Raw genomic sequence first — 24,725 nt, forward strand, 5'->3', positions numbered from 1 at the left:
TTGATGCGCTATGAGAAGACATTGCGCTGGGGCCACTGTGGAGTCTTGAAATCACACATTCCCAGGGTCGCCCAAGCACGTGCATTGCAAGACCCTTTGGGTCCCTAGGGGGAAAATCTCCATTGAGCTAGCTTACGCCCAAACAAAGGAATTAAGTCTATGTGTAGAGGCACCAACTTCATAGTCATGGGCTTAGGGGTGCATCAGTGTTGTTGTATTATTATCGCAATAGATCCCGGGCTTCCTTCTTGAATAATTCCTGTCCTACCTGTTCTCTCAAGTACCCAATACCTTTATTTGTATCAATTGTTGTGTGTGTGTAGTTTAATGACATGAATTTTTTGGGGGGAAAAGAAACTTGCTCTAAGGCAGTGGTTCTCAACCTTCCTAATGCCTTGACCCTGTAATACAGTTCCTCATGTTGTGGTGACCCCCAACCATAAAATTATTTCCGCTGATACTTCATAACTGTAATTTTGCTACTGTTATGACCCATCATGTAAATATCTGATATGCAGGGTGTATTTTCATTGTTACAAATGGAACATAATTAAAGCATAGTGATGAATCACAAAAACAATATGTCATTATAGATGTGTGTTCCGATGGTCTTAGGCGACCCCTGTGAAAGGGTCGTTCGACCCCCAAAGGGGTTGAGAACTGCTGCCCTAAGGAAATATCTGCAAAAGTATATACAGTGACAAGAAAACAATGTTATTAAGTTCTAGCTGCTCACTGTCGCCCACTGCTCTCTTGGTTAAAAAGAGAGATTGGTAGGTGGTCCAAAAGGTGTTAAAGATACACTGGCACCACACGGGTGCTTCCTTTGGCCATAACCAGAAGAATGACTATTAAAATGAAAAAGAAATCACTTCCTGGCAAGGTGATTCACAGTTATTGGAAATATTCTCTCTGTTAGTTAAAGTCATGTTCCCAAAGACCTGAAATCAACTGGTAGACCTCCAAATTTCCTCTCTAGTCCTTTTCATTTAGTTTAAGGTTTTAAAAAAAAAAAAGAATTGAACCTTGACCTCCTGGTTCACAGTTCGATGCTCAACCACTGAGCAACACTGGCCCGGAGGACAAGCCTTCCTGGGTCTCAGGCACGATGGGACATCTTACACCTCTGGGCCCTGGCTATCCATGCCAATCATTGGGGCAACTAAGAAAGCCCCACAGTTTTGCCACATACCTCCTAGGGGTGGGCAGCACCCACACAGAGAATCCCTGGTTGTATGGGTCCCCCTTGAACAGGACCCTCTGGGTGACTTTAAATATGTGGGGGCCCTGAGACCTGGCGGTGCTGAGCAGCCCTGTGACTTGGTGTCTCCCGTTGTGCAGGGGCTGAAGATCAGCGTGCTCTGGACTCTGTACTACGGGATCCTCAGTGCTTTCGCGCCTGTGTACAGCTGGATCCTGGTGCTCCGGGGCCTGGTGGGCTTCGGGATCGGAGGGGTCCCCCAGTCGTAAGTAAATGCCCAGCTCTGGCCTGACAGCCAGGCAGCCAGTCACCTGTGGCAGGGCCTCGAGGACTCACAGCTAGTAAACAGCAGAGCTGAGATTTAAACATCACTCGATCCTCCAAACGTCCTATCTTAACTGTATCCTATAACTCTTTTGTCTGTGAGGAAAGCACATAAAAACCACAAACAAAATTACAGAAGAAATATTTAACCACCCAAGAGAGCCACTGGCCTCCCAGCTCTGTCGCTTCCGCCATTTACATAAAAATAATCGTCTTAATCAGGCAATCTTCTTATCTAGTTATAAAAATGGCTCCCCTCAGTTCATGATTTGGAAACAGTTAGTTGAAGATATTTTTAGGTAATTAAATGTAACGAAGAGTTTCCATTCGTTTCGAATAGCTTTACCCAATTGCACCACCTCACAAAACCAAGTGAGGAGGATTTTGCTGTGTAGTTTTTAAGGGCCCAACCATGAGAAGTCCTTATCATGTACTCTAAATTTTTAGTATGAATGCAAATTATAGCATTACAATGTTTTAATTAAAATTTTTTCTTTCCATTTTATTGACATATAACCGACATACAGCAGTTTAAGGAATACGGCCTAATGACTTGACTTACATATCTTGCAAAATGATTACCTCAATAAGTTTAGATAACATCCTTCATCTTCTATACAGATTATATGATTAACAAGGAGCCAGATCATCGCTCTGCTCTGATCTGTGCCTTCCTATGTCCCTCCTCTTTCTTCCTTTTTTTTTCCCCCTTTATTTCTTCCCTCAAAGTAGGTGTTCACATCAGTTCTTGGTGAGAGCAACAGTATTAGCATTAATAGTGATGATGATGATGATGATGATGATATTAATTGAATGTTAACCAAGTGCAAGGCCTGTGCCAGGTGCTCCCCTCACACGATCTCATCTTGTCCATTGAACAATCCTATTATCCCCACTTTACAGATGAGAAAACTGAGGCTCAGAGATCCTAAGTGACTTGTGGGGTCAGGTGGTTCTTCAGTAGGGTGTGGAAGTTACTTTTGCTTTGTAACGAACAATCCCAACACTTATGGCTTAAACTAATGGTTTGTTTAACTCATGATTCTGCAGTTCGTCAGATTGGTTGTTCTGGTTTCCATAGGACTTACTTATGTGTCTTCGGTCAACTGGTGAATTGAATGGGGGCTGGCTAGTTTAGAATGGCCACAGCTGACTCCTCTGCGTTCCACCAGCCTCTTGTCCTTCAGCCAGCTAGCCCAGGCACCTGGTCACATGGTACCTGGGCAGGGGTCCAAGAGCAAGCAGAAGCCACAGAGCCTCTTGAGGCCCAAGCTTGAGACTGGCACAGCATCCCTTCTGCAACATCTTATTGATCAAAAAGCAAGTCACAGAGCCCAGACCGAAGGGATGAGGACGTAGACTCTGGATGGAGTGAGCTGCCAAGTCTCATTGCGAGGGAGCACAGATGTAGGGAGGGGAAATTGTACGGCAGCGTTTGCAAACCATCTCCTGGTTCTGATCCAGGTTGCCCAATGCCAAAGCTCTTACACTTGAACAAATATTGGGAAAAGGTTCTGAGCTTATGTAGTCAGAGGTCCTGGTAAATCAGTAATGCCCATGGGGCCTGAGTACTGATTTGGGGAGGATTCTGGGAACGTAGAATGGGTGGTTCTGAGCAGGTGGTATTCTTTTTTTATTATTTTAAATTTTTCTAAGTTGATTTCAGAGGAAGAGAGAGGGGGGGAGAGCAACATGGATTTATTGTTCCACTCATTTATGCATTTATTAGTTGACTCTTGTATACGCCCTGACGGGGGACCCAACTGGCAACTTTGGTGTATGGGGATGATACCCTGCCCAGCTGAGCCACTGGCCAGGTGCTGTTCTTTTAATTAAGGCAGGAAAGAGGAACCACATTAAGGATACTAATAATTCCATTTTCTGTCCATGAAGGAGCATTAAAAGAGACTTTAATTCAAGCAAGGGAGATCAATGTCACTTTCTTTTTATCATTACAGACCATACATTTTCGTTTTAGAAAAAAATTTCAGTGGGTATAATCATCCTCCCCACCCCCAAATGATCATTGCCTATAATTGAAGCCACCCACACACACACACACACAGAGAAGAATGCGCGATACAGGTGGGCACCTGGGCACATCACTCCTTCTCTCCAGTAGAGGGTGCTGTGTGCTTCAGCAGAAACGCCACTTTCCCAAGAGGCTGGATGGAAACCTTCCTTCACTGGCGCCCGACTTGTGTTTTCGCTGCTCTTAAGAAATGCATGCGCACCCCAGGGAGCTGCCCACCGGTCTACCTTGCCATCTGCCCCAGAAGGTTCTTCAGATTGGCGCCTACAATAAGCTCGCTCACAAACCTGTCCTTGGCACGGCTTTTTCTTCCAAAGATTGAGCAGAAATGAGGATTGGAGAGCACAGGTCATTTCTTTCTAAGCCTGGGACCCAAATGGCAAGTGTCCGTGGCCGACGCCGCTGCTGCCGCAGTAAACCCGATGACATGCAGCGAGGGTTTATTTACGCCAGGACCAGCTGCTTCTTGGCATGGCTGGTTTTGTTGCTCATTCTTTTATTTTTCGGTGTCATTGTCATCATAATCACCACACATTGGATGCAGATCAAACGGCTCGTTTTCATTGTAAACCGCTATGAATCACGGCCACGTGTGGGGCGCAACAATCCCGGGAAAAGACGTTTCTGGTGGCCCAGGTTGCAAAACACAGGAAATGGCGAACATCTACGTGTAGACCAACAGGATTGTGGCTGTTAGAAAATAATGCTGGAGATCTATGTGTGTGACTATGGAAAGATTCCCAAGCTGCCAGGCCCCACCCCTTGGAGTCTTGTTTCTGAAGGTCTGGGGAGGGACCTGGGGGTGTACCTCTAAAGTCATCACCCCAGGAAATTCTGATGTAAGTGGTCCATGGACCACACTCAGGGGGATGTTGGCCTAGAGCTTCAGAAAGCTGTAGAAGCAATCTTCCTACTCAGTCCTGGCCTTAACCCCTTTCTGTCTCTTTGCTCCCCCAGGGTGACGCTGTATGCTGAGTTCCTGCCCATGAAAGCCAGAGCCAAGTGTATTTTGCTGATTGAGGTAAGGCGGGTGGCTGGACTTGTGTAGAATTCTCAGTCTCCGGCATGAGGTTCTCAGGCGTCTTGAGCCGCAGGACAAGGAAAAGCGAGTTTAAGAAAAATATGAAAGCCCTGACTGGTTTGACTCAGTGGATAGAGCATCAGTCCTCAGACTGAAGGGTCAGGGGTTCGATTCCGGTCAAGGGCACGTATCTCAGTTGCAGGCTTGGTCCTCGGCCCTAGTCGGGGCACATGCAGGAGGTAACCAATCGATGTGTCTCTGTCACATCTCTCTCTCTCTCTCTCTCTCTCATTTCTTCTCCCTTCTATTCTCTCTAAAATCAATGGAAAAATATCCTCAGGTGAGGATTAACAACCAAAAAAGAAAAATATAACAGACTCAGTATGCAAAGACTTAAGTGGATCAGCTATGTTGATTTCAACATGGTTGTTTTGAAAGTTCTTCAACTGATGACAGAGGGAGAGAGAGAGAGAGGGAGGTTTGGCCAGGACTGTTGGATGGGAGCTGTAACCTTCACCTGAGGGATGCAGCCAGCTCATCACTACCCTGCAGAGAGGGAGCCAGAGGGATGAACACCCAATCTCTCTTTCCTCCCTCCCTCCCTCCCATCCCTGTGGGAAGCCACAGGACAGGGAGCCTGTGGATCCAAGGTCAACAAGGACGGAGAGGGACTTGGAGACGCAAACAGAGAAGATGCAGTCCCACAGGGAAGAGGCAATTCTTTTTCAAAATATATATATTTTTTATTGATTTTTTTACAGAGAGGAAGGGAGAGGGATAGAGAGTTAGAAACATCGATGAGAGAGAAACATCGACCAGCTGCCTCCCGCACACACTCCCCACTGGGCATGTGCCCACAACCAATGTACATGCCCTTGACCGGAATCGAACCCGGGACCTCTGAGTCTGCAGGCCGGCGCTCTATCCACTGAGCCAAACGGGTCAGGGCAAGAGGCAATTCTGATAAAGGACACTGGAGCGCTGCTGGGCAGGGGAGATGGATGTCAATGGACAAAAACCAACGTGTGCACGTACCATACCGAGCTCGCACAATATGGGTCATATTGATCTCCTTAAGCAGAGCTGCCACAGCGCCCGCTCCAGTGGGTGCCACGCAAACATTCTACACTGTGGCTGGACAAGGGGGTGGCTCCGGCCCAGCCACATAAACCACGGGAACGGCGATGGCCATTCTGACCTCGCTGACCCCGAGGACCCCGTACCCATGTGGGTTATCTTGTCGGCAGTGACCCTGAGATTGCTCACTGCGTTGACCAATGCCTCTGATCTCCGTTCTTCTGTCCAGGTGTTCTGGGCCATCGGCACCGTGTTCGAGGTCGCCCTGGCTGTGTTTGTGATGCCCAGCCTGGGCTGGCGTTGGCTGCTGCTCCTGTCGGCTGTCCCGCTCCTCATCTTTGCTGTCCTGTGTTTTGTAGGTGCCCTTTAAGAGATCCCAGCCTTTGCTATGGCCCTTCTGCTGGTCACTGTATTTTGATAGGGAGGGTGTGTAGGAGAGCACCAACGCTACCTTTTAAGATTTTTTTTTTTTTAAATCAAGACATGAGACAAAGGAACGGGGCCTGGGGTAGGCTCAGTGTGGAGTACTGGGTTCCCTCCAGACAAACACTGCTGGGATGCTCTTTAGGGAGATAGCGGGGGATGGAGGAGGGGTACCCAGGTCCCACCGCTGCAAGATGTACCCTTAAGGTAACTGTATTAAAACAGTTGGGACTCTTAAGTTGTAAGTGATAGAAACCCAGCTCAAACCAGGTCCAGAAGCTCAAATGATCTCTCAATCTCCACTCAGCTCTGAATAAACTACACCCCCTCCCCCCAGTGAGATTATGCCCTTTATCCATTTTATGGATGAGGAGATGGAGGCACAGAGAGGTCGGATCATTGCTCAAGGTCACACAGCCAACATACTCAATGGTAGAGCCAGGCTTGGAAGCCAGTCCTCTGGTTCCAGGGCCCCCACCCTTAAGGTCTCTACACATAGGTGAGTGTGAGGCTGGCACCCAGTGTTCTGTTCCCCCCTAACCTGCCACGCGTGGCTCTCCTGTCCCTGCAGTGGCTGCCGGAGAGTGCGAGGTATGATGTGCTGTCGGGGAACCAGGAAAAGGCCATTGCCACCCTAAAGAGGATCGCGACAGAAAATGGAGCCCCCATGCCTCTGGGGAAACTCATCATTTCCAGACAGGTCAGTCCCTGGTCCACCGATTCTGTGGCTTGCATGTCCCTGCTTGGGCAGGGGTGCACCTGTGCATGGGTAGGGCCTGCCTGTGTGTGTGTGTGATGGCGGGAGTCCATGGAGTGGGTGGGGGAGTGGGGGGCAGATCCTGCAAGGTGAACCTGGCAGCTTCAATCGGTGTGTTTTCAGTGCCAAGCCCTGAAAAGTGCCACCTGGAGAGTTTATCCAGCGATTAGAGAAATGTAACGCAGTGCCCGCTAATGGATCCCGTAACTACTCCTGCTTCGGTTTCACCTTTCAGCGCCCATTACGTCTGATTAGCAAATGTGATTGATCGCCAAAGGCTGGACAATAAAACCACATTAGAAAGTGCCGTGATAGGCTTAGGTCCAGGGCGCCAAACTGCACTTGGACGGCGCCCTTAAGGGATGGTGCATCGCTCGGATGGCAACACCATCAGGGAACCCACCCCAGTGAGGATGTATGGACACCTCCCACACGCATGCGCACGGAGCGCGGGGGTGGGGGGTGCGAGGTGCGAAGTGCGAGGTGGGGGGAAAAGGCAGTCAGATTAAAGGCTGCGGTCCCTGCCCTCAGACCCTACAAGTAAATTATATTTCAAAATAAAATTATATTTCTGATTGTTTTTATATTGTGCAAAAAAAAACTGGATGAAATTTCCCCACTTTGTGGGGAGGTGTTTTGCATGGTCTGCTGGTACACAGGCCAGAGGACACACCCAAATCCACTTCCAGAAACAGGATGGTCCAGGAAGTTCCAGGAAGGTGGTGAATTCTGAGACAAGCAAAAAGAGGAGAGAAGGGCAGACCCACTTACCCAAAATGTACCCACTTACCCAAAGTGTGTCTTGAGGATTATTCTTTTTTAATATATTTAGTAAATAGGAATTTTCTCTATGTACCTATTCATACATTTATTCATCAATATATTCTGCCTAATATTCCTAAATATAGTCAATAAATGCATTCTCAAATATATCCGATAAGCATATTTAACGAATGCTGTCTTTTCATTGAAGAATATATTACCAAAATATTTTTATTCATGAAGGCAACTCTCAGAGACTAAACCACCTGTGGCCAGTAATTTTTTCCCCCACTTCCACTTTTAGCATGTTTAAGTAAGTAAGCATTTCTCAAACTGCTACTACGAAAAAGAATGTTCATTAAATATATCGAAGAAGAATATAATCAGTTATAGAATATATTTTTTAAAAGAATAGGTAGGGCAAAGGTTTGATAAGTTAGCAAATTATATGACATTGGCAACTGGGCCATTTAGCTAATCTGTCTCTTGGCAAATGGCTTTCGGTGACCGATGGCACATTAATTTTTGTCACTTTGGGGGCGAGGCGTGATATGGTTGGACACCCCTTGAACTGGTTTGCCGCTCCCTGGGGCCATGGAATTACCTAAGAGGTGTCAGGAGGCCCAAGCCCAAGGGGTCTGCTTTCCAGCTCCGGGATTTCAGGTTGGGGTGGGGCTGCAGAATGTGTCCATCCTTCGGAGGGAAGCCTGTGGACATTGCTGGGTCCTGGAGGGGCCAAATTGGCTGCAATGGGCTGGAGATTTGAGTCCTGGGTTCTTGGAACCCGAGTGTCCAGCCCACAAGAAACCTCCCTCTCAGCCACGGGTGTCCACCCGTCTCTGGCCACCAGCCAGTACCCACGCACCTGCGTGTTTTTGTCTTGAAACAGGAAGACCGAGGCAAAATGAGGGACCTTTTCACGCCCCATTTTAGATGGACAACCTTGCTGCTGTGGTTTATATGGTAAGAGCCATTTGTTGACATTTTGATCCCCTTCGTCTGTGCCCTGTTTTGGGGGGGGAGGGGGTTGTTTGAACACAAAGCACAGAGAACTTTTTGATCCTGGGGAGCGTTTGCAAAATTCAGTGGTTGGGGCATCACTTTCCTGACCTCTGTCTCACCCAGATAGCGCCTGTACTATTATTTTCCCAGATGTTTTCTTTCATTTGACTCATTTTTTACTCAGATAAATGCATTTGAAAAGGAAACTTTATATGTCTTCTTTAAAGGGAAAAAAAAAACCACACTTTAATTTCAGGCCATAGATAGAAGGCGCCCTTAAAGATAAATACAGTGAAAAGTTGCCAGGTTGACGGTTTGCCAAGGCCTGAGTGGCTGTATTTAAGAGATAGAGAGACGGACAGAGAGGGGAGGTGCTAAGGACGCACTAACATAAGCAACTCATCACTTGAGACAGAGATACAATCAAAAGAATTGAAAGGAAATTTAAAAGGGATTTTTTTTCCCCCACAATGAGATTTCATGTTGATGCTGTATCAGTTCCCCGCTCCACTCATATTGCCTTGGGTACCACCAGTGGCACAGGGCCCGTAGTTTGGGAAGCATCGATTTGGTTGCCAGGGGCATTCTTAGAACGCTCAGTCCTGATCATATTCTATTTTTCTTAATAACAGGGGTGGGGGTGGGGCTTTTAACTCCACAACCAGTCAAATTTCAGCTACTCTTCCAACTCTCTTTCTAGGCAGCCGTGTACACAACATCAACAGTGCAGACACTGGGCCTGGGTCAGGCTTTGTGTTCTGTTTCGACCAGTTCTCACCTTTCCTATTCACCTTTGAGCAGAGCCTAGAAGATCTGGGCTGTGGTTTCCAAGGTGCTGTACAGAGACCTAGACAGTCCTGTCGTTATAGAAGTGACAGGACAGCAGACTCTTTAAAAAAATATATACATAAAAGTATATAGGAGCAGGGGTGGGGAGGTCAGTGAAAGTGGTTAATTGTAGGGAGGAGGAGGGGAACACTTCGATAACGTATAGAACGGGGCTCCATTTACAGAATTCCATACACAGAACTCTGCCCCCGCCTGCCTGAGAGAGGAAACAACTCACCGAGCACTCATGAAGCACCTGTTGTGTGCCCGTCTGTCGGATTTTTTAAAGGCGTTTGGAGGGGTGCAGAGTTGAGGGCATCTGTCTCTGAGAACACGTAATCCTGTTGGGCCGACACTGGGTGAATACGGAAGCCATGAAGCAGAGGCTAACTTTAGCGCGCTGGAGAAATCACTACATTTGCCAGCACATATTGTAGCCCAAGGAAGTGAATCAGTGGCGTCTGGTTGTGACGGGGTTCCCACGTACTGTACTGGGTGAGAGTGTTCGGTCCTCCAGACTTGAGTATCCGGGTTCCTGGGACAGTCGGGAATGAATGACTGCCTCATTCTGACCTGAGGGTCTAGTGAAGTCTGCAGACTCCACCCTTGTCCTGGGTACACAGCAGTTGTTTAATAAATGACTGGTGCATTGATTTAGCTCTCAGGAATTCCGGGAGAGAGCTGGAGCCCAGTTCTGTATGTTCTGTACATTAGTAAAGCTTTCGCCCCCTCCTCCCCTCTCCAAGTGGACCGACCAGACCAACTCAACCCAGAAGCCCTGGCAGGTGTCAACACTGTGCTTTCTTCTAAATGTTGGTCCCCCCACCCCCCACCCCCCTGATTGCCGGTTGAGTGAACAGCCTCGGGGGTGGCATGTCTGTGGCAGAATCCAGCTCTTGATCTTTCAAAGGACACAGATTGAATCCCCTTTATCACATCAGTGTGGTTTGCACCCGCCATCTTCCCGCTCCAAGGGCCCCAGGAAAGGCCCCAAAGGCCCATGTCTTTACCGCTCCTGCTTCTCTCCTGGCAGGTTTTCCAATGCGTTTTCTTACTACGGATTAGTCCTGCTCACCACGGAGCTCTTCCAGGCAGGAGACGTCTGCAGCAGTGAGTATGGCAGCCCGTTCACTGGTTACCACGCCTGCTCCCAGCACACGCCACACACACACACACGCCCACCCCAGATTCCGCCCTCACAGGGCCCGGCCTTGCACAGATCCCACGGACTTTACCCCACAAACTCCAGGGAGAAAGTGTATGCAAAATCTGAGCCTAGACGATCTGGGCTGTGGTTTCCAAGGCGCTGTACAGAGACCTAGACAGTCCTATGGTTATAGAAGTTACACGACAGCAGAGTCACTCTTTAAATATATGCCACGAAGTGTTCTTCTTCTCCTTTTTTTTAAAACATATTTTTATTGATTTCAAAAAGGATGTGAGAGAAAGAGAGATAGAAACATCAGGGATGAGCATCATTGATTGGCTGCCACTTCTATGCCCTCTACTGGGGATCAAGTCCACAACCCAGGCACGTGCCCTGATCTGGAATCGAACTGTGACCTCCTGGTCACTGAGCCATGCCGGCCGGCCGGGCACTGCGTTTAGTTTTTAAAATTTAATAATTTAAAAAATGTAAAAACTACTCTTACCCCGTGTACCAGGTAGAAACAGGCAGGAGATCAGATTCGGCCCCCAGCTGGTCATCCCCAACCCCATTAAAAAGCTCTCTCTAATATCTGGTGGGAAAGAAATTCTGTGGAACAAGTTCACAGCCAGAAACTAGGGAGCCTGAGTGCTAGTGCCAAGTAGCTGTGGGACCCTGGGCAAGTCAGTCACTCAGTATTTTCTTCATACCTGCTGGGTATGGTCCAGGTGTTAGGCTATATCAGTGAACACAAAAGACAAATCTCCTGGCCCGTGAGCTTGCATTTTTGGTGGAGAGAGAGGAAAAAGAGAGAAAGAGAGAATGGCGAAATAAGAAAATTATATAGTGTGCCGGAAAGTGATCGGTGTGTTACAGGAAAAACTTTAAAGAAGTGTTTGAGCACATTCATATGCACAGCTTGCTTTCATTCTCTTGACCATCTTGGCCAGTGATTTTATTAGCCCCAATATATTTTATTGATTTTTTTTATAGAGAGGAGGGGAGAGGGATAGAGAGTTAGAAACATCAATGAGAGAGAAACATCGATCAGCTGCCTCCTGCACACTCCCTACTGGGGATGTGCCCGCAGCCAAGGTACATGCCCTTGACCAGAATCGAACCTGGGACCCTTCAGTCCACAGGCCGACGCTCTATCCACTGAGCCAAACCGGTTAGGGCTAAAAATATATTTTTATTGACTGCAGAGTGGAAGGGAGAGGGAGAGAGAGATAGAAACATCAATGATAAGTGAGAATCATTGATCCGCTGCCTCCTGCACACCCCCCACTGGGGATCGAGCCCACAACCCGGGCATGTGCCCTGACCGGGAATCAAACCTGTGACCTGTTGGTCCATAGGTCAATGTTCAACCACTTGAGCCATGCCAGCTGGGCTGTCCCAGTTTTTTGAGGAAACAGATACTCAGAGAGATGAAGCTCTAGAATGCTGGTCGGGATTCAGACCTGAGGCTGTCTGACTCCTGAGCCTGGCTGGGCGCTTTTCACGGCACGCCAGCCAAATCATACTCTGCAGAGAAGGCGGTCTGGGGAGCAGGAGAGTGTGGCTCAAGGCTCTGCACATGGCTCATCCTCTCCCTCTGCCGCCCACCTCCCAGTTTCCAGCAGTAAGAAGGCCGTAGAGGCCAAGTGCAGTCTGGCCTGCGAGTACCTGAGTGAGGAGGACTACATGGACCTGCTGTGGACCACCCTGTCCGAGTTCCCAGGTGAGGGACGCGTGGGAAGTGGGGCTGGGCAAGGAAGCCTGAGAAGGTGGCGGCTGTCCAATGCCAGTCTTTTCTTTTTTTTCTTCCTCTTTTGGCAAAGCTGATGAGAGTTTTATGGTTAATTAGTCCAATTAGTCCAAATATTATGATGCATTTCAGTTGGATTCCCAGGTAGTGTCACATTGCTGGTGCCACCTGGAAGCAAACCCATTTCCGGGGGACCTGGGGATTGTTTTTTCCACCCTGAGCTATACATTGTCAAGAACTGTGACGGGGCTGAGTTTTCTCTCCACGTGAAGGCTGACGGGTTTAAGCTGCCCGGTTTCGTGCATGCTGGCAGGAGACACGAAACTCCTGGGTCAGGGACAAATGGCTCCTGAGCACAGCAAGCAGCACGAGTAGCATACTAATGTCAGGTCCCCCTGCCCCAAGTCCCAGGGCGATGATGAAGAAGGGGCCAGGGTGATACTCCAGTGCAGTGGATCTGCCCACAGCTGAGGAATTCGGGAATCTATATCTATATATATAAAAGCCTAGCAATCTAACGACTGGTTGACCAGTCACTATGAGGCATTGACCACCAGGGGACAGACGCGCAATGCACAGGATCAGGCTCCCTCCTGTCTGGATCGGGCCTGCAGGGATCGGGTTTCCTCCTGTCTGGATTGGGCCTGCAGGGATCGGGTTTCCTCCTGTCTGGATTGGGCCTGCAGGGATCGGGCTGAAACCGGCTATCGGACATCCCCCAAGGGGTCTGGGATTGCGAAAGGGCACAGGCCAGGCCAAGGGACTCTACCAGTGCATAAATCTGTGCACCATACCTCTAGTCTTTTATAATAGGCTGCCAGCAACCTGCCCAGCCTGCGTCCCAGAGAGCGAGACATCACCTTTATTATATCAAACAGTAAACAAACAAGCCCTTCACTCTAGGAGGAGACTATATCTTTATCTTTCAAGGTTGTTTCTATACAAACAGCCTTGAAATGATAGCCTGGAATGAAAGGGCAGCTAGTACCTCGCTCTGCTCACAAGATGTAGAGGAATATGAGAATTATCCGCCAACACCAGTCACACTGGAAAGGGCCAGTGGGATGTCAAAAAATCCAAACCTGCCCATAAAGCAATGGCGATCTATCTCTTTCCTTCAGAAGGAATAGCAATGATTATAATGATAGTCATACGTCCTATTTATTGAGCGCTTACTGTATTTCAGGCACGGTGCTAAATGTTTCACAGATAAGTTCTCATTTAATCATTAAATCTAATTTAATCTCATTTAACTATACAATCTGAAGTTGTATAGTTATTCCCTTTTTAAAAAATATTTTTATAGATGTTTTTTATACCATTTTAATGTTTTTATTGATTTGAGAGAGAGAGAGAGAGGAAGGGAGAGAGAAACATCCATGTGAGAGAGAGGAAACATCCATCAGTTGCCTCCTGCATGCACCCCAACTGGGGAATCCAATCCACTACCTGGATATGTGCCCTGACCAGGAATTGAGCCGACCACCTTTTGATGTTTGGGACAACGCTCCAACCAACTGAGCCACACCGGCTAGGGCGAGTTCTTCCCTTTTTACAGCTGGAGGCAGTGAGACTGGAGAGGTGTCACAGAAACTGATCCTGCAACTTGCTGCTGCCAGGATCTGCATCTCTGTGCCCCAGGGCTGTCTCAGGAGGAATGGAAAGCTGAAAAGCAAGCAAAGTGGCCAGAAGTGCCAGGGGATTAACGCCGGGAAACAGCCTTCAGCCAATGACTGAAAGCTCATGTGGGGCAGGATCTGCTCTCACGCTCACTCACACGGTTGTTGGCAGGATTCGGTTCCTCCCGGGTTGTGGGGCTGAGGGCCTCAAGTTCCTCATTGGCTGTTGGCCAGAGGTCATCTTCAGTTCCTTTCCAGGTGGCCAACAAGGCAAGCACATGAGAAGAGCTAGGGAGAGAGAGAATGCCCCCCCGACAAAGTCATAGCCTTTATTAAAAAACTAGAGGACTGGTGCACGAAATTTGTGCATAGATGAAGTCCCTCTACCTGGCCAGTGATTGGGGCCGATCATCATGGATGGAACTGGAGAGCATTATGCTAAGTGAAATAAGCCAGTCAATGAAGGAAAAATACCACATGATCTCACTCATTCATGGATAATTGAGACCATTATAAACTTTTGACCAATAATAGATACAGAGGCAGAGCTGCCTCAAACAGAGTGTCAAACTAAGGTCTTTGTTAATCTCTTCCTGCTCTCCCCCTCCCCGCTTCACTCTGAGATTCATCAGTCCTTTCCATGTTCTCATGCCTGTGTGTTGAGTGCCTGCCCCCTGGTGGTCATTGTCAGTTGTCTGGTAGTAATGGTCGCTTAGGCTTTTATATATAGAGATATATTGTTTTATTGATTTCAGAGAGGAAGGGAGAGGGAGATAGAAACATAAATTGATGAGAATCATTGATCGGCTGCCTCCTGCACGCCCCACACTGGGGATGGAGCCTGCAACCCAGGCGTGTGCCCTGACTGGAAATCGAACCATGACCTCCTGGTTCATAGGTTGATGCTCAACCACTGAGCCATACTGGCCGGGCAGTCACAGACTTTTATAACCTCATTTCAGAAGTGACATTCCATCACTTGTGCTGTATTCTTGTCCTTAGAAGTAAGTCACTAGGTTGACTCCTCTCAAGGGCATTGCACAGGGCGTGACTGCCAGGAGGGGAGGGTCTCTGCCACAGTGCCCTGCTCCCTTCCAGGCATCCTGGTGACTCTGTGGATCATTGACCGCCTGGGCCGCAAGAAGACCATGGCTCTGTGCTTCGTCGTCTTCTCTCTGTGCAGCCTCCTGCTGTTTATCTGTGTCGGCAGGTGGGTGGTGACACCAGCTCTCTCCGGCCAGCAGGCTGATGACTCAGGTCCTGGGCAGTGGCTCTTTGGGCCTGTGACCCGCTGGGGGTCATCAGAGGGATTCCCTCCAGCCCCTCCCTAGCGCTGAGGCCTGAAAACTGACCAAAAGATCAGGCTCAAAGTTGGGCCCCCCGGTGAGGGTTTGGTGCAGGTTCTCCTCCAATGCCATCACATTTAGACCTTTGATATTATCTCCCAATAAAATCATGCATATAGCTGTTGGATTTATGTATGGATTTAAGATGTTCATTTTAAATTGGCCCTGTGTTATAATCCCTTTTCGGCTCAAAATGTGGAAGTGGCCTGTGCCTCTTTTGACCTGTGAGAGGCCCCCCGACAAAGCCTGGTGAGGAATCTGGGGAAGGTCTGAAGATACAGCTTAGAGCATGCAATGCTGATATTCTGTGATGTTTATGGGAACAGAATAGAACAGAAGGTTGGGGATCAGGATTCTCCTAAAATTACTGAACAGAAGTTGACTTTCCTTGGCTCAGTTGGTTCCTGGCTCAATACCTTCCGTACCGGGTCCTTTCTGGACTTCTGATTATTTATATCACTTCTCCCCAACCTGGGCGCACAGATGTCTCTATCTCTCAGCCTGGTGCTTTGGAGAATGAGAAGCCTTTAAAAAGCAGGCCTTAGGGAGGACACTGGGATGTGAGTGCCCGCATGCCTGCATCAATTATGTTGGGTGGAGGTGGGCTTTGCCCATTTCTGGGGTGTAAATTCTGCCTGGGCAGATAGGACTTTGCTGAAACAAGCTGACAGAAAAAAATACCTGCTCGACTTTTTTTGTTCTTCTTCCTCCTAGAACGATGCTCACTCTGTTACTCTTCGTTGCAAGAGCGTTTATTTCTGGAGGCTTCCAAGCGGCCTATGTTTACACACCTGAGGTAGGAGGGGTGTCTGGGAGCAGCTGGGCAGTGAGGAGGGTGCAGAAATATGACCACATCTGGGGGGTGGAGGCCAGGGTTGCTGTTAAACATCCTACAGGGCACAGGACCACCCCCTCCCGCCCCCATGGAGACTGGGCACATGGCCACTCCCGGGGATGAACTGAGACGCCCTGTAAGCATCTCAGTCTCTCTCTGTATGAAATGCCTTTAACGTCCATGACCAGTGAGTGCTTCAAGGTCAACTAGTGGAAAATGGCAGGTAGGACAGTCCCTGGGTCCTGAGTGGAGTTCCTGGCGGAGTCTTTGGTGACCACCACGGGGGCAGGAGGAACTCCTTGCTGGGTTCCCACCCACAGCTCAGCCTCTCGCCTTCTTTCTCAGTTGAATTTCCTATGTCCTTTGGGGTAAGAGTCTTTACCCCAGGATCCCACCCCTTAGTGGGGTCACCAAGACCTGAGGGGTTCGCCCTAACTTGAGGCCCACCCTTGGGGGTCAGTGCCATCATTCCTGAGCTGAGGCAGCAGGAGGGACCTGCATTTTCTCAAGGCCACATCTGGTGGCTGTGTTTCAGGTCTACCCCACGGCGACGCGAGCGCTGGGCCTGGGCACCTGCAGTGGCATGGCAAGAGTGGGTGCTCTCATCACTCCGTTCATTGCTCAGGTAGGTGTCCCCCCCCAAGTACAGAGGGGGTGGGTGTGCCAAAAGCCAGCGCATGGCAGGCAGTTACGATATGCTGAGCCTTCTGTGGGGCCCTCCGTGTGTATTATTGTATTTCATCCTAACAATCCGTCTTATGAGGAAAGAAATACGGCTTGCAGATGGGAAAACTCAAGGTCAGAAGGGTCAAGGGACTTGCCCAAGGTCACACAGCTGGGAAGTAGGGAAGCTGGGGATCAAACCCAGGTCTTTCCCACGCGGAAGACCTCTGGGGTGTCATATGATTTGGCTAAAAATAATTTGGATGGGAACAAGTTGGCCAGCATGATTTGTGGGAAATGAATGTCCCCGCCCCTGGCTTCTGAGTTGGATCGTTAGACATAATTGTAGAATTTTGCAACCCGATGTGTATCTTGAAGCATTTCAACCTATTTTTAGGGCTTTTTAAAAAAAATATTTTTTTATTGATTTCAGAGAGGAAGGAGAGAGGGGAAAAAGAGAGATAGAAACATCAATGATGAGAGAGAATCATTGATCAGCTGTCTCCTGCATGCCCCACACTGGGGATCGAGCCGGGATCTTTCAGTCCGCAGGCTGACGCTCTATCCACTGAGCCAAACCGGCTAGGGATCTTATTTTGAAATATCTTTACTTTTTACATACCTAATTTACTTTCTCCCTCTTTTTGTCACTTTTTAAAATTGAGACAAAAGTTTGTTATCACACAAAAAGGAGCCATTTTAAACCAACAATTCAGTGCCATCGAGCACATTCCTAATGTTGTGTAACCACCACCCCTAGTTAGTTCCAAAACATGTTTATCACCCCAAAAACTCTGTACCCATGAGGCAGTCCCTCCCCACCCCCGTCTCCCTGCAGCCCCTGGCAACCGCCACACTGCGCTGCTCTGTCTGTGTGGACTTATCTATGCTGGGTATTTCATGCCCCTGGAATTCCAACGCGGGCTTGAGCCAAGCAGTCCGGTTCTGCGCTGCTGTGTTTGGCCATTGTATGTCGCTGCTAACTAATACTGGTTGAGAGCCTGCCATGCGCCTGCCCGGTGCCAAGTGCTGCCACGGTATCTTCTCATTAGGAGGCAGACACTGCCCTTGAGCCCATTTGCCAAATGGAGGAAATGAGGTGCAGCCCTGATGTGATTTTCCCGGTGCCATTGAGCCAGGGAGACAGCAGAGGTGCTGCTGCAGGAGAGAGGGTTCATAGAAGGAATATAGACGCTTGGGCCTGCTGGGGTCTGGGTTCAAATCCCAAGCCCATCCTTTGTATCTCTGTGAACCTGGGTATGATACTTAACCCTCTCTTGAGCCTCAGTTTTTCCCTCTGTAAAATGGGGACAAGGAACCTTACCTCATGGAGCTGTCGTGAGGACTAAAGGGGCCAATCAACACAGTGTTTACAAGAGGGCCTGGCGTTATCAGTGTCATCTGAATGGTTGGTGGTCATTCAGAAAGGATGCTCTCATGGACACATATCTTCTCCCCACTCCCCCACACCCCCCAGGTGATGTTGGAATCCTCCGTGTACCTGTCTCTGGCGGTTTACAGTGGCTGCTGCCTCCTGGCTGCACTGGCCTCCTGCTTTTTGCCCATCGAGACCAAAGGCCGCGGGCTGCAGGAATCCAGCCACCGGGAGTGGGGCCAGGAGATGGTGGGCCGAGGGACGCACGGCACAGGCGTCACCAGGTCGAACTCGGGCTCTCAGGAGTAGTGACCTCTGGGGGGCTGAGCTGGTCTTTGAGGCCGGGGAGCGCGGGGAGCTGGTGGCGCCCGTCTGGGGCACCGACCGTCACTGCCGACACCAAGAACTCACCCACGAGCACAACCTGGACCCCGGTGGCTCCTGTTCACTGAGACCCACCCACGGAGGGAGAGGCATTTGCTCCGGGGGGGAGGTTCTGGATGTGTGGGGGGAGGCTTGTTAATCACCTGTGGATCTGCATGGGAAAACTGCCACACCGGTGACCCTGGTAGCCAGCCAGACACCATCCAGAGTTAGCCGGCCACACCCGTGGTGAGCAACCACCCAAAGGTCTCCATAGACACAGTCCAGGCCCAGGCCCCGGGAGCCCTGCCGCCCACCACCCAGACCTGGTCAGTAGGTTTCTCCTACACCCCAGGCCCCGGCTTTCTTCTTTGAAATCGCAGGTGACTCGGGTGTGGCCCGCGCAGCTTTTTCTTGGGTTGGAGAAACGCTCCCTCGGAAAGGGGCCTCTCGGTTTGCCTCCCCAGGCAGGGCCTGGCTCTGGCAGATGGACATGCATTTGACCTTGAGCCATGTGCCCCCCCTGACCCCCTCGGGAGTTGCTGTCCCTGGTTCCAGGGGATCCCACTGTGTCCATGGGGACAGCTGGGCTTGCACCAGACGACAACCCCAGAAAGCTGTTACCCCAGGCATTGGGGGCTGGGCCCACAGGGAGGCGAGAACCAAGCCCAAAGCCAAAACAGGGCCCTCCCGTTCGGAAGCAGAGGAGGCCCCGTCGGGGTTTCTTTTCCGGCCCCCTCCTCGGTCAGGCGGATTGGGGACTCTTGGGGGAAGAGGACAGTTCACTCAGGTCTCAGCGCTTTGGACTTGGAGCTTGGGTGGACGGAGAAAAACAAATGATGCTACACCAACCGCCCCCTCCCCTTGGGACCCAGGGGCCAGGAGTCCTTCCCCCTGGTTTCTCTGCCGCCCTTGCTCTCAAGGGTTGGCTTGGTCTCTACACAGAGGCAGCTCTTGGGATTCCAGCAATGGACCCATAGCAGGGGTGCCATGAGCTGGGGAGGACTGGGCGGGGGGACCCGGATGTGTGAAATGTGTACATTTTCAAAGGAAGAGGAGGAAGGGCGTTTGGGTTCGGGGTTGGCCTTGGACGGGAGGGCTGACACCCACCTCCTGGATTTGGGTTACGGGAGCCTCCTGCCCACCAGGAAGGCAGGGAACCTAGGAAGGGAGGGAGGAAGCTGCTGGGTCCCAACAAAGGCCAGAGACGCTTGACCCTCTGCTTGGAGATATCTGCTTGAAGTCAACATTGCGAGGAAGCCAAATGTGTACATTCATCTCTTATTAAAACACGTTGGCCCAGCCGGTTTGGCTCAGTGGATAGAGCGTCAGCCTGTGGACTGAAGGGTCCTGGGTTCGATTCCGGTCAAGGACACGTACCTCGGTTGCAGGCTTGATCCCCGGCCCTGGGTTGGAGGGCGCATGCAGGAGGCAACCAGTCGATGTCTCTCTCTCTCTCTCTCTCTCTGTCTCCCCCCTTCCCTTCCCCCGCTCTCTCTGTAGATCAATGGAAAAATATCCTGGGCTGAGGATAAAAAAAAAACATGTTGGTGACGGACATCGCAAGGGATGAAGTTTGTCTGTTTGTCCTAATGTCCTAGTGACCGTTCACCCTAATGGCCTTGCCCACTCTGTCCAGCCAGGGTCACCTCAATGCTTCCCCATGCTCTGATAGGATCGTCTTTCCCATAAGGGGGAAACGTCATACAGCTGGCTGCCAACATCATGACTTTGGGTCTGTGGGAGGCAGCACTTCCTCCGAACGGTGTGGAGGTCACAGTGGGCATCTTCTTCGGGCTCAAGTCCTAGGTCAACTACAAACAAGCCAGTGTCCCTGGAATAGGGGCTGCTGCCCCCTCGGCCCAGGCAATCCGTCGGGGAGGAGGCAGCTTGGCAGCTCTTCTGCTCCCTGGCACTGGGGGGGGGGTGCCCTTGAACCCTGAGTGGCTATAGCTCTAATTACTTCTGGTCTGCCGAGCTCTCCTGGGTAACGCAGAACCTTCGCTTGTCCTTTTTGCCTTCCAGCTGGCCAGACACTGCCGGATGAGCATGTCCACTCCCAATTGAGAGCTTTCTCTCCTCGAGAAAATGCAAGTGAAAAAATTCTTTGCCTTCTACATCGCTTGCCCTTTCCAAAAAAAAAATAAAAATCAATATTACTGAAGGACACACGAGCTGCCACAAACGTTGCCCACGCCTCTCGCTGAAGATGTTTGCATCTAATTTTGAACTATCCGAAAGCTCCTGTTTCCGTGAATGGAAATGTCATCCATTCGTCTGCGTTAGGAGAGATTTCAGAAAATGGCAAAGGACGTTCAGTGTAGCTGGGGTTGAGTAATTTCTTCCCCTTCCTTCAGATATTCTCAGGAGCACATCAACAACCCTGGCGGTGTTGGCAACGGCATGGAAGACTCTCGTAGGGATGGACTTTGATGTGAATACGGACGGTCTTTATTTTTAAGTAAATATTAAGCACCAGAGAGCCTTGAAGGATGAGATGAAGAGTGTCCTTCAGTTGGCATCAAAGGACTGGCGACCTTGAGCTGCAAGCAGCAGTCAAACCAGTCAGTGGTAGCGTCAACCATTAAAATAGTCATTGCTCATTCAACAGCAAGCCCAGAGTCAGGCAGTTCTAGGAAAAGCCCAGCAGCTCAACCGTGTCATTAAAGACCCAACTTCTTTTTGCTGTTCTTCCTTGCTCTCGTCTGCATGTTGGCCATCTGAAGCCTCATGGTCACAGGGGGACTCCCGCAGGGCCGGGCATCGTATTTACTAGCATTTTCACAGGAGGAGTAGAACGGGGAAGGAGCAGTCACTGAAGGTTTTCCTTCAAATGGGTCTGTTCCTTTATCAGACCTTCAGTAGGTTTACCGTTGCTTCGCATTGATCAGACCTGGGCCCATGCCCATCCCAGCATGAATTCTTCCCTAGGGATGGTGGGGGCGGGTGGGGGCGGGGGGAGACCTACTTCCCACAGGAGCCTCTTGAAACAGAATTGGGATTCTGTTAGCATGTAAGAAGGAAGATAAAGCGGGGGGGGAATGGGGGGGGGAGTTCCCATCCAGGCTGTTTTACTGGCAAGGACTGGCGATTGGACTCAGGTTAATTCATATGAAGAAGTACAGGAAGAGGGAAGGACTGCACAGTGCAAGGAGACAGGCCCCCAGAAAAGGGGCGGCCACTACTCAGTTGTAGCTGATTTTTTTTTTAATTTTTATTTTCTGCATGATGGGATCTCCCAATTTTCAAGACAGGAATCTGGATTTTTATGTCAAATCTCCAAATTTTAGTAGGTCGGGTCAAACATTTTTCAATGATGTGTGAGCCCGATGAAATTCGCTGCAGGCCAGGTTTGGTGAAGGGGCCGTTTGCAGCTTCTGGTAGTGCCTCCTCGTGGCTGCTGCCTGTGCCTACCCTGCGTATGGCTTCCACTCACCATGGCTCGGCTCTGCAAACATACCGGACTTGGCTGTTCAGTGTCCCACTTCCAAATCCTCAGGGGAGGAAGCCGATTGGTCCAGTTTAGTGTTTGCTATAGTCCTGGCCCAATTAAGATGGGTTGGGAAGACTGGGTCAAGAGGTACAAACATGGTGGCTTTGGCCTGCTCTGTCCTCATGGTGGCACAATTACCGGTATTTCTGGAACCCAGGCAGACACATATGTAACCTCTCCAGTCTGTTTATTGTCACTGCTGTGGATCGTGTGATGGCATGTGGTTGGCATGCATGGCGTCTCCACCATGCATCAAGCATGATGTTCAACACTGAGAAGGCAAAAAAAGAATGAGACCTGGTCCTTACCTTCAATCATTCAGGGTGCAGTGGGGGGTACAGGCCTGAACAGGTCACTGTGGTGCAGTGTGATATGGGCGCGAATGGAGGGATGCGGGGTGTTGTGGGAGGCACACAAGATGCCAACCATGAAACTCTAGAAGGTTCCGAGGCCCCTTCTGCTCCTCGGAAACTCAGTGGTTTCAGCCAGATGTGAGCCACTGGTGGTGCTTCACTGTATTCTGATTCTTTGACGTTTGAACATACCTCACCTATAATCCTTCTCGGTTAGTCAAGAATATTTGATGAGGAACTACTTCAAATGCCCCTACTCCCACCATGCCAGAGAACAGAGCGCTTTCTAGAGTCATCAGTAAGAGAACAATTCCACTCACAAGAGCATCAAAAAGAACAAAACTCTTGGGAATACACTTAACAAAAGGAGTGCTTCTTCCAAGCATCGCCGGAAGAAGTGGAAGGTCTAAATAAATGGAGAGGCATGCCAGACTCATGGCTCAGCAGACTTAACATTGTGAAGATGCCAATCAATACTCCCCCAAATTGATCTATAAATTCCACACAATCCCTATCAAAATCCCAGCTGGCGTTTCATGCAGAAATTGGCAAGTTGGTTGTAAAATTTATATGGAAACGCAAAAGACCCAGAAATGCAAAAAAAAACCCCCACAAAACCCATCTGGTGAAACAATTCAGGAAGAAACAGTAATGGCATGGACATAGCATGGTGTGGGCCAGTCGAGACCTCTTCTCAGCACACAGGGTGCCACTGATCCCAGATGCATGAAGACTTCTAGGCTCCAGTCTTTTTTTAAAAAAAGCAAACAACAAAACCAGACAGATGAAAATTCAACTTAAGAGACGGAGGCAGATAATTAGGGATGAAGATGCCAAAGTGGCTTCTAGGCTCGTGTAAGGCTTTCAGAAACATCTGGAAGCCTGTTTGCCATCTCAGGGGGTACCAGCCAGAAGGTAGAGAGATGCTGAGCCAGCAAGGAGTGAGCTTGGTGAGTTTATTCTCTGTGAAGGGGTTCCTTGGGGGATGATCCTTCCCGTGGCCCCTTCTTCAGGATTACGTGGTGTCCCTGGGGCCACTCGGTGGGCCGCTGATGCCATTTGGGATCCTGCATGTGAAACAGGCATCATATGTTGGTAGTTTCATGCCTCATCTCTTCTGCCTCCTCTGTATTCCAGTTCCACATATAACTTCCTGTGAAATCTGTGACAGCATTCCCTCCGGTTCATTCTGTGGCATTAGGGCTGGGCGAAAGGTTTCCATAGCCAGCTAGGTTAGGAAGACAACGTCAGGTAGGTGTCTTCGCTGCAGGACTTTTCAGAACCTTTACTATGTTCATGCAACTTGTCATCGAGTTACTTAACCTCAACTACTTCATTTCCTTGCTCGCCTCTTTGATTTTCTGAGATTTCCTTCCTTCTGAGGACTCGTGGAGTAAGCTTTAGTAATGTCGGGCCCAGAGAGAGAGAGGTCAAAGCGTGCCCAGGTGGGGCTGGACTCACCTCCAGGAATTGACCCTGTGATTCCCTCTCACCTCACGCTTCTTGTGCACAGGAGCCAGGGGTGGGGGGCGGGGGTAAGTGATGACTTACGCAGTGGTTCTCAACCTTCTGGCCCTTTAAATACAATTCCTCATGTTGTGACCCAACCATAAAATTATTTTCGTTGCGACTTCATCACTGTCATGTTGCTACTGTGATGAATCGTCATGTCAATATCTGGTATGCAGGATGGTCTTAGGCAACCCCTGTGAAAGGGCCATTCGACCGCCAAAGGGGTCTTGACCCACAGGTTGAGAACCGCTGGTCTAGAGCCAAGGATTTTGGATAACTCAACACTCCTGAGCAACTTCCTTTCTTCCAAGACCTCGCCAAAGAGCTTGGCCACCTCCAGGGCACAGCCCCAGTGGATGGTGAGCCCGTAGCCTCCATGGCCATAGTTGTGGATGACCTGGGAGAGGAAGAGAGGAGGTGGCCTGGTCTGCCCTGAGAGATTCAGGAACTTTCTGAAGAGTCCTGGACAAAGCCAGAGGACACGGAAACTCTTCTCGGCACCCTGGAGGGAGGGTGGGGTCTCTGGGAGCAGCAGTAAGGGGATTGTTTGGGGAACTGGAGGTTGACACCCTAGACTCCTCTTCTACTTAGGAGATGAACCTGCTTTATACACTCAGCACAGGAAATGCAGAATCATCTAGAGCAGGGGTCCTCAAACTTTTTAAACAGGGGGCCAGTTCACTGTCCCTCAGACCGTTGGAGGGCCGGACTGTAGTTTAAAAAAAAAAACTACGAACAAATTCCTATGCACACTGCACATATCTTGTTTTGAAGTAAAAAAGCAAAACGGGAACAAATACAATATTTGTATTTGCATGTGGCCCCAGGGCCGTAGTTTGAGT

The 24,725-nt window shown here is 49.7% G+C and overlaps 2 protein-coding genes across 2 annotated transcripts in view; one reads left to right on the forward strand and one right to left on the reverse strand.

Moving 5' to 3' along the window:
* Window positions 1–19,826, forward strand: part of SVOP (SV2 related protein) — a 33,142-nt gene extending 13,316 nt beyond the window's left edge. Inside the window, exons 6-16 of the mRNA XM_006762028.2 lie at window positions 1,342–1,466; window positions 4,515–4,578; window positions 5,885–6,010; window positions 6,650–6,778; window positions 8,487–8,560; window positions 10,461–10,537; window positions 12,190–12,300; window positions 15,045–15,153; window positions 16,004–16,085; window positions 16,660–16,749; window positions 18,265–19,826. Of these exons, the coding sequence (XP_006762091.1) occupies window positions 1,342–1,466; window positions 4,515–4,578; window positions 5,885–6,010; window positions 6,650–6,778; window positions 8,487–8,560; window positions 10,461–10,537; window positions 12,190–12,300; window positions 15,045–15,153; window positions 16,004–16,085; window positions 16,660–16,749; window positions 18,265–18,471 (1,194 nt within the window). The 3' untranslated portion in view covers window positions 18,472–19,826. The remainder of the gene's footprint in view (window positions 1–1,341; window positions 1,467–4,514; window positions 4,579–5,884; window positions 6,011–6,649; window positions 6,779–8,486; window positions 8,561–10,460; window positions 10,538–12,189; window positions 12,301–15,044; window positions 15,154–16,003; window positions 16,086–16,659; window positions 16,750–18,264) is intronic.
* A 1,210-nt stretch (window positions 19,827–21,036) lies between these two features.
* The window catches only part of DAO (D-amino-acid oxidase), a 21,070-nt gene continuing 17,381 nt past the window's right edge, over window positions 21,037–24,725 (reverse strand). The window contains exons 11-12 of the mRNA XM_006762112.1: window positions 24,169–24,280; window positions 21,037–21,068 (exon numbers count right to left, since the gene is read on the reverse strand). Of these exons, the coding sequence (XP_006762175.1) occupies window positions 21,037–21,068; window positions 24,169–24,280 (144 nt within the window). The remainder of the gene's footprint in view (window positions 21,069–24,168; window positions 24,281–24,725) is intronic.

This window comes from Myotis davidii, unplaced genomic scaffold, assembly GCF_000327345.1.
Source record: "Myotis davidii unplaced genomic scaffold, ASM32734v1 scaffold478, whole genome shotgun sequence".
Classification (NCBI taxonomy): Eukaryota; Metazoa; Chordata; class Mammalia; order Chiroptera; family Vespertilionidae; genus Myotis; species Myotis davidii.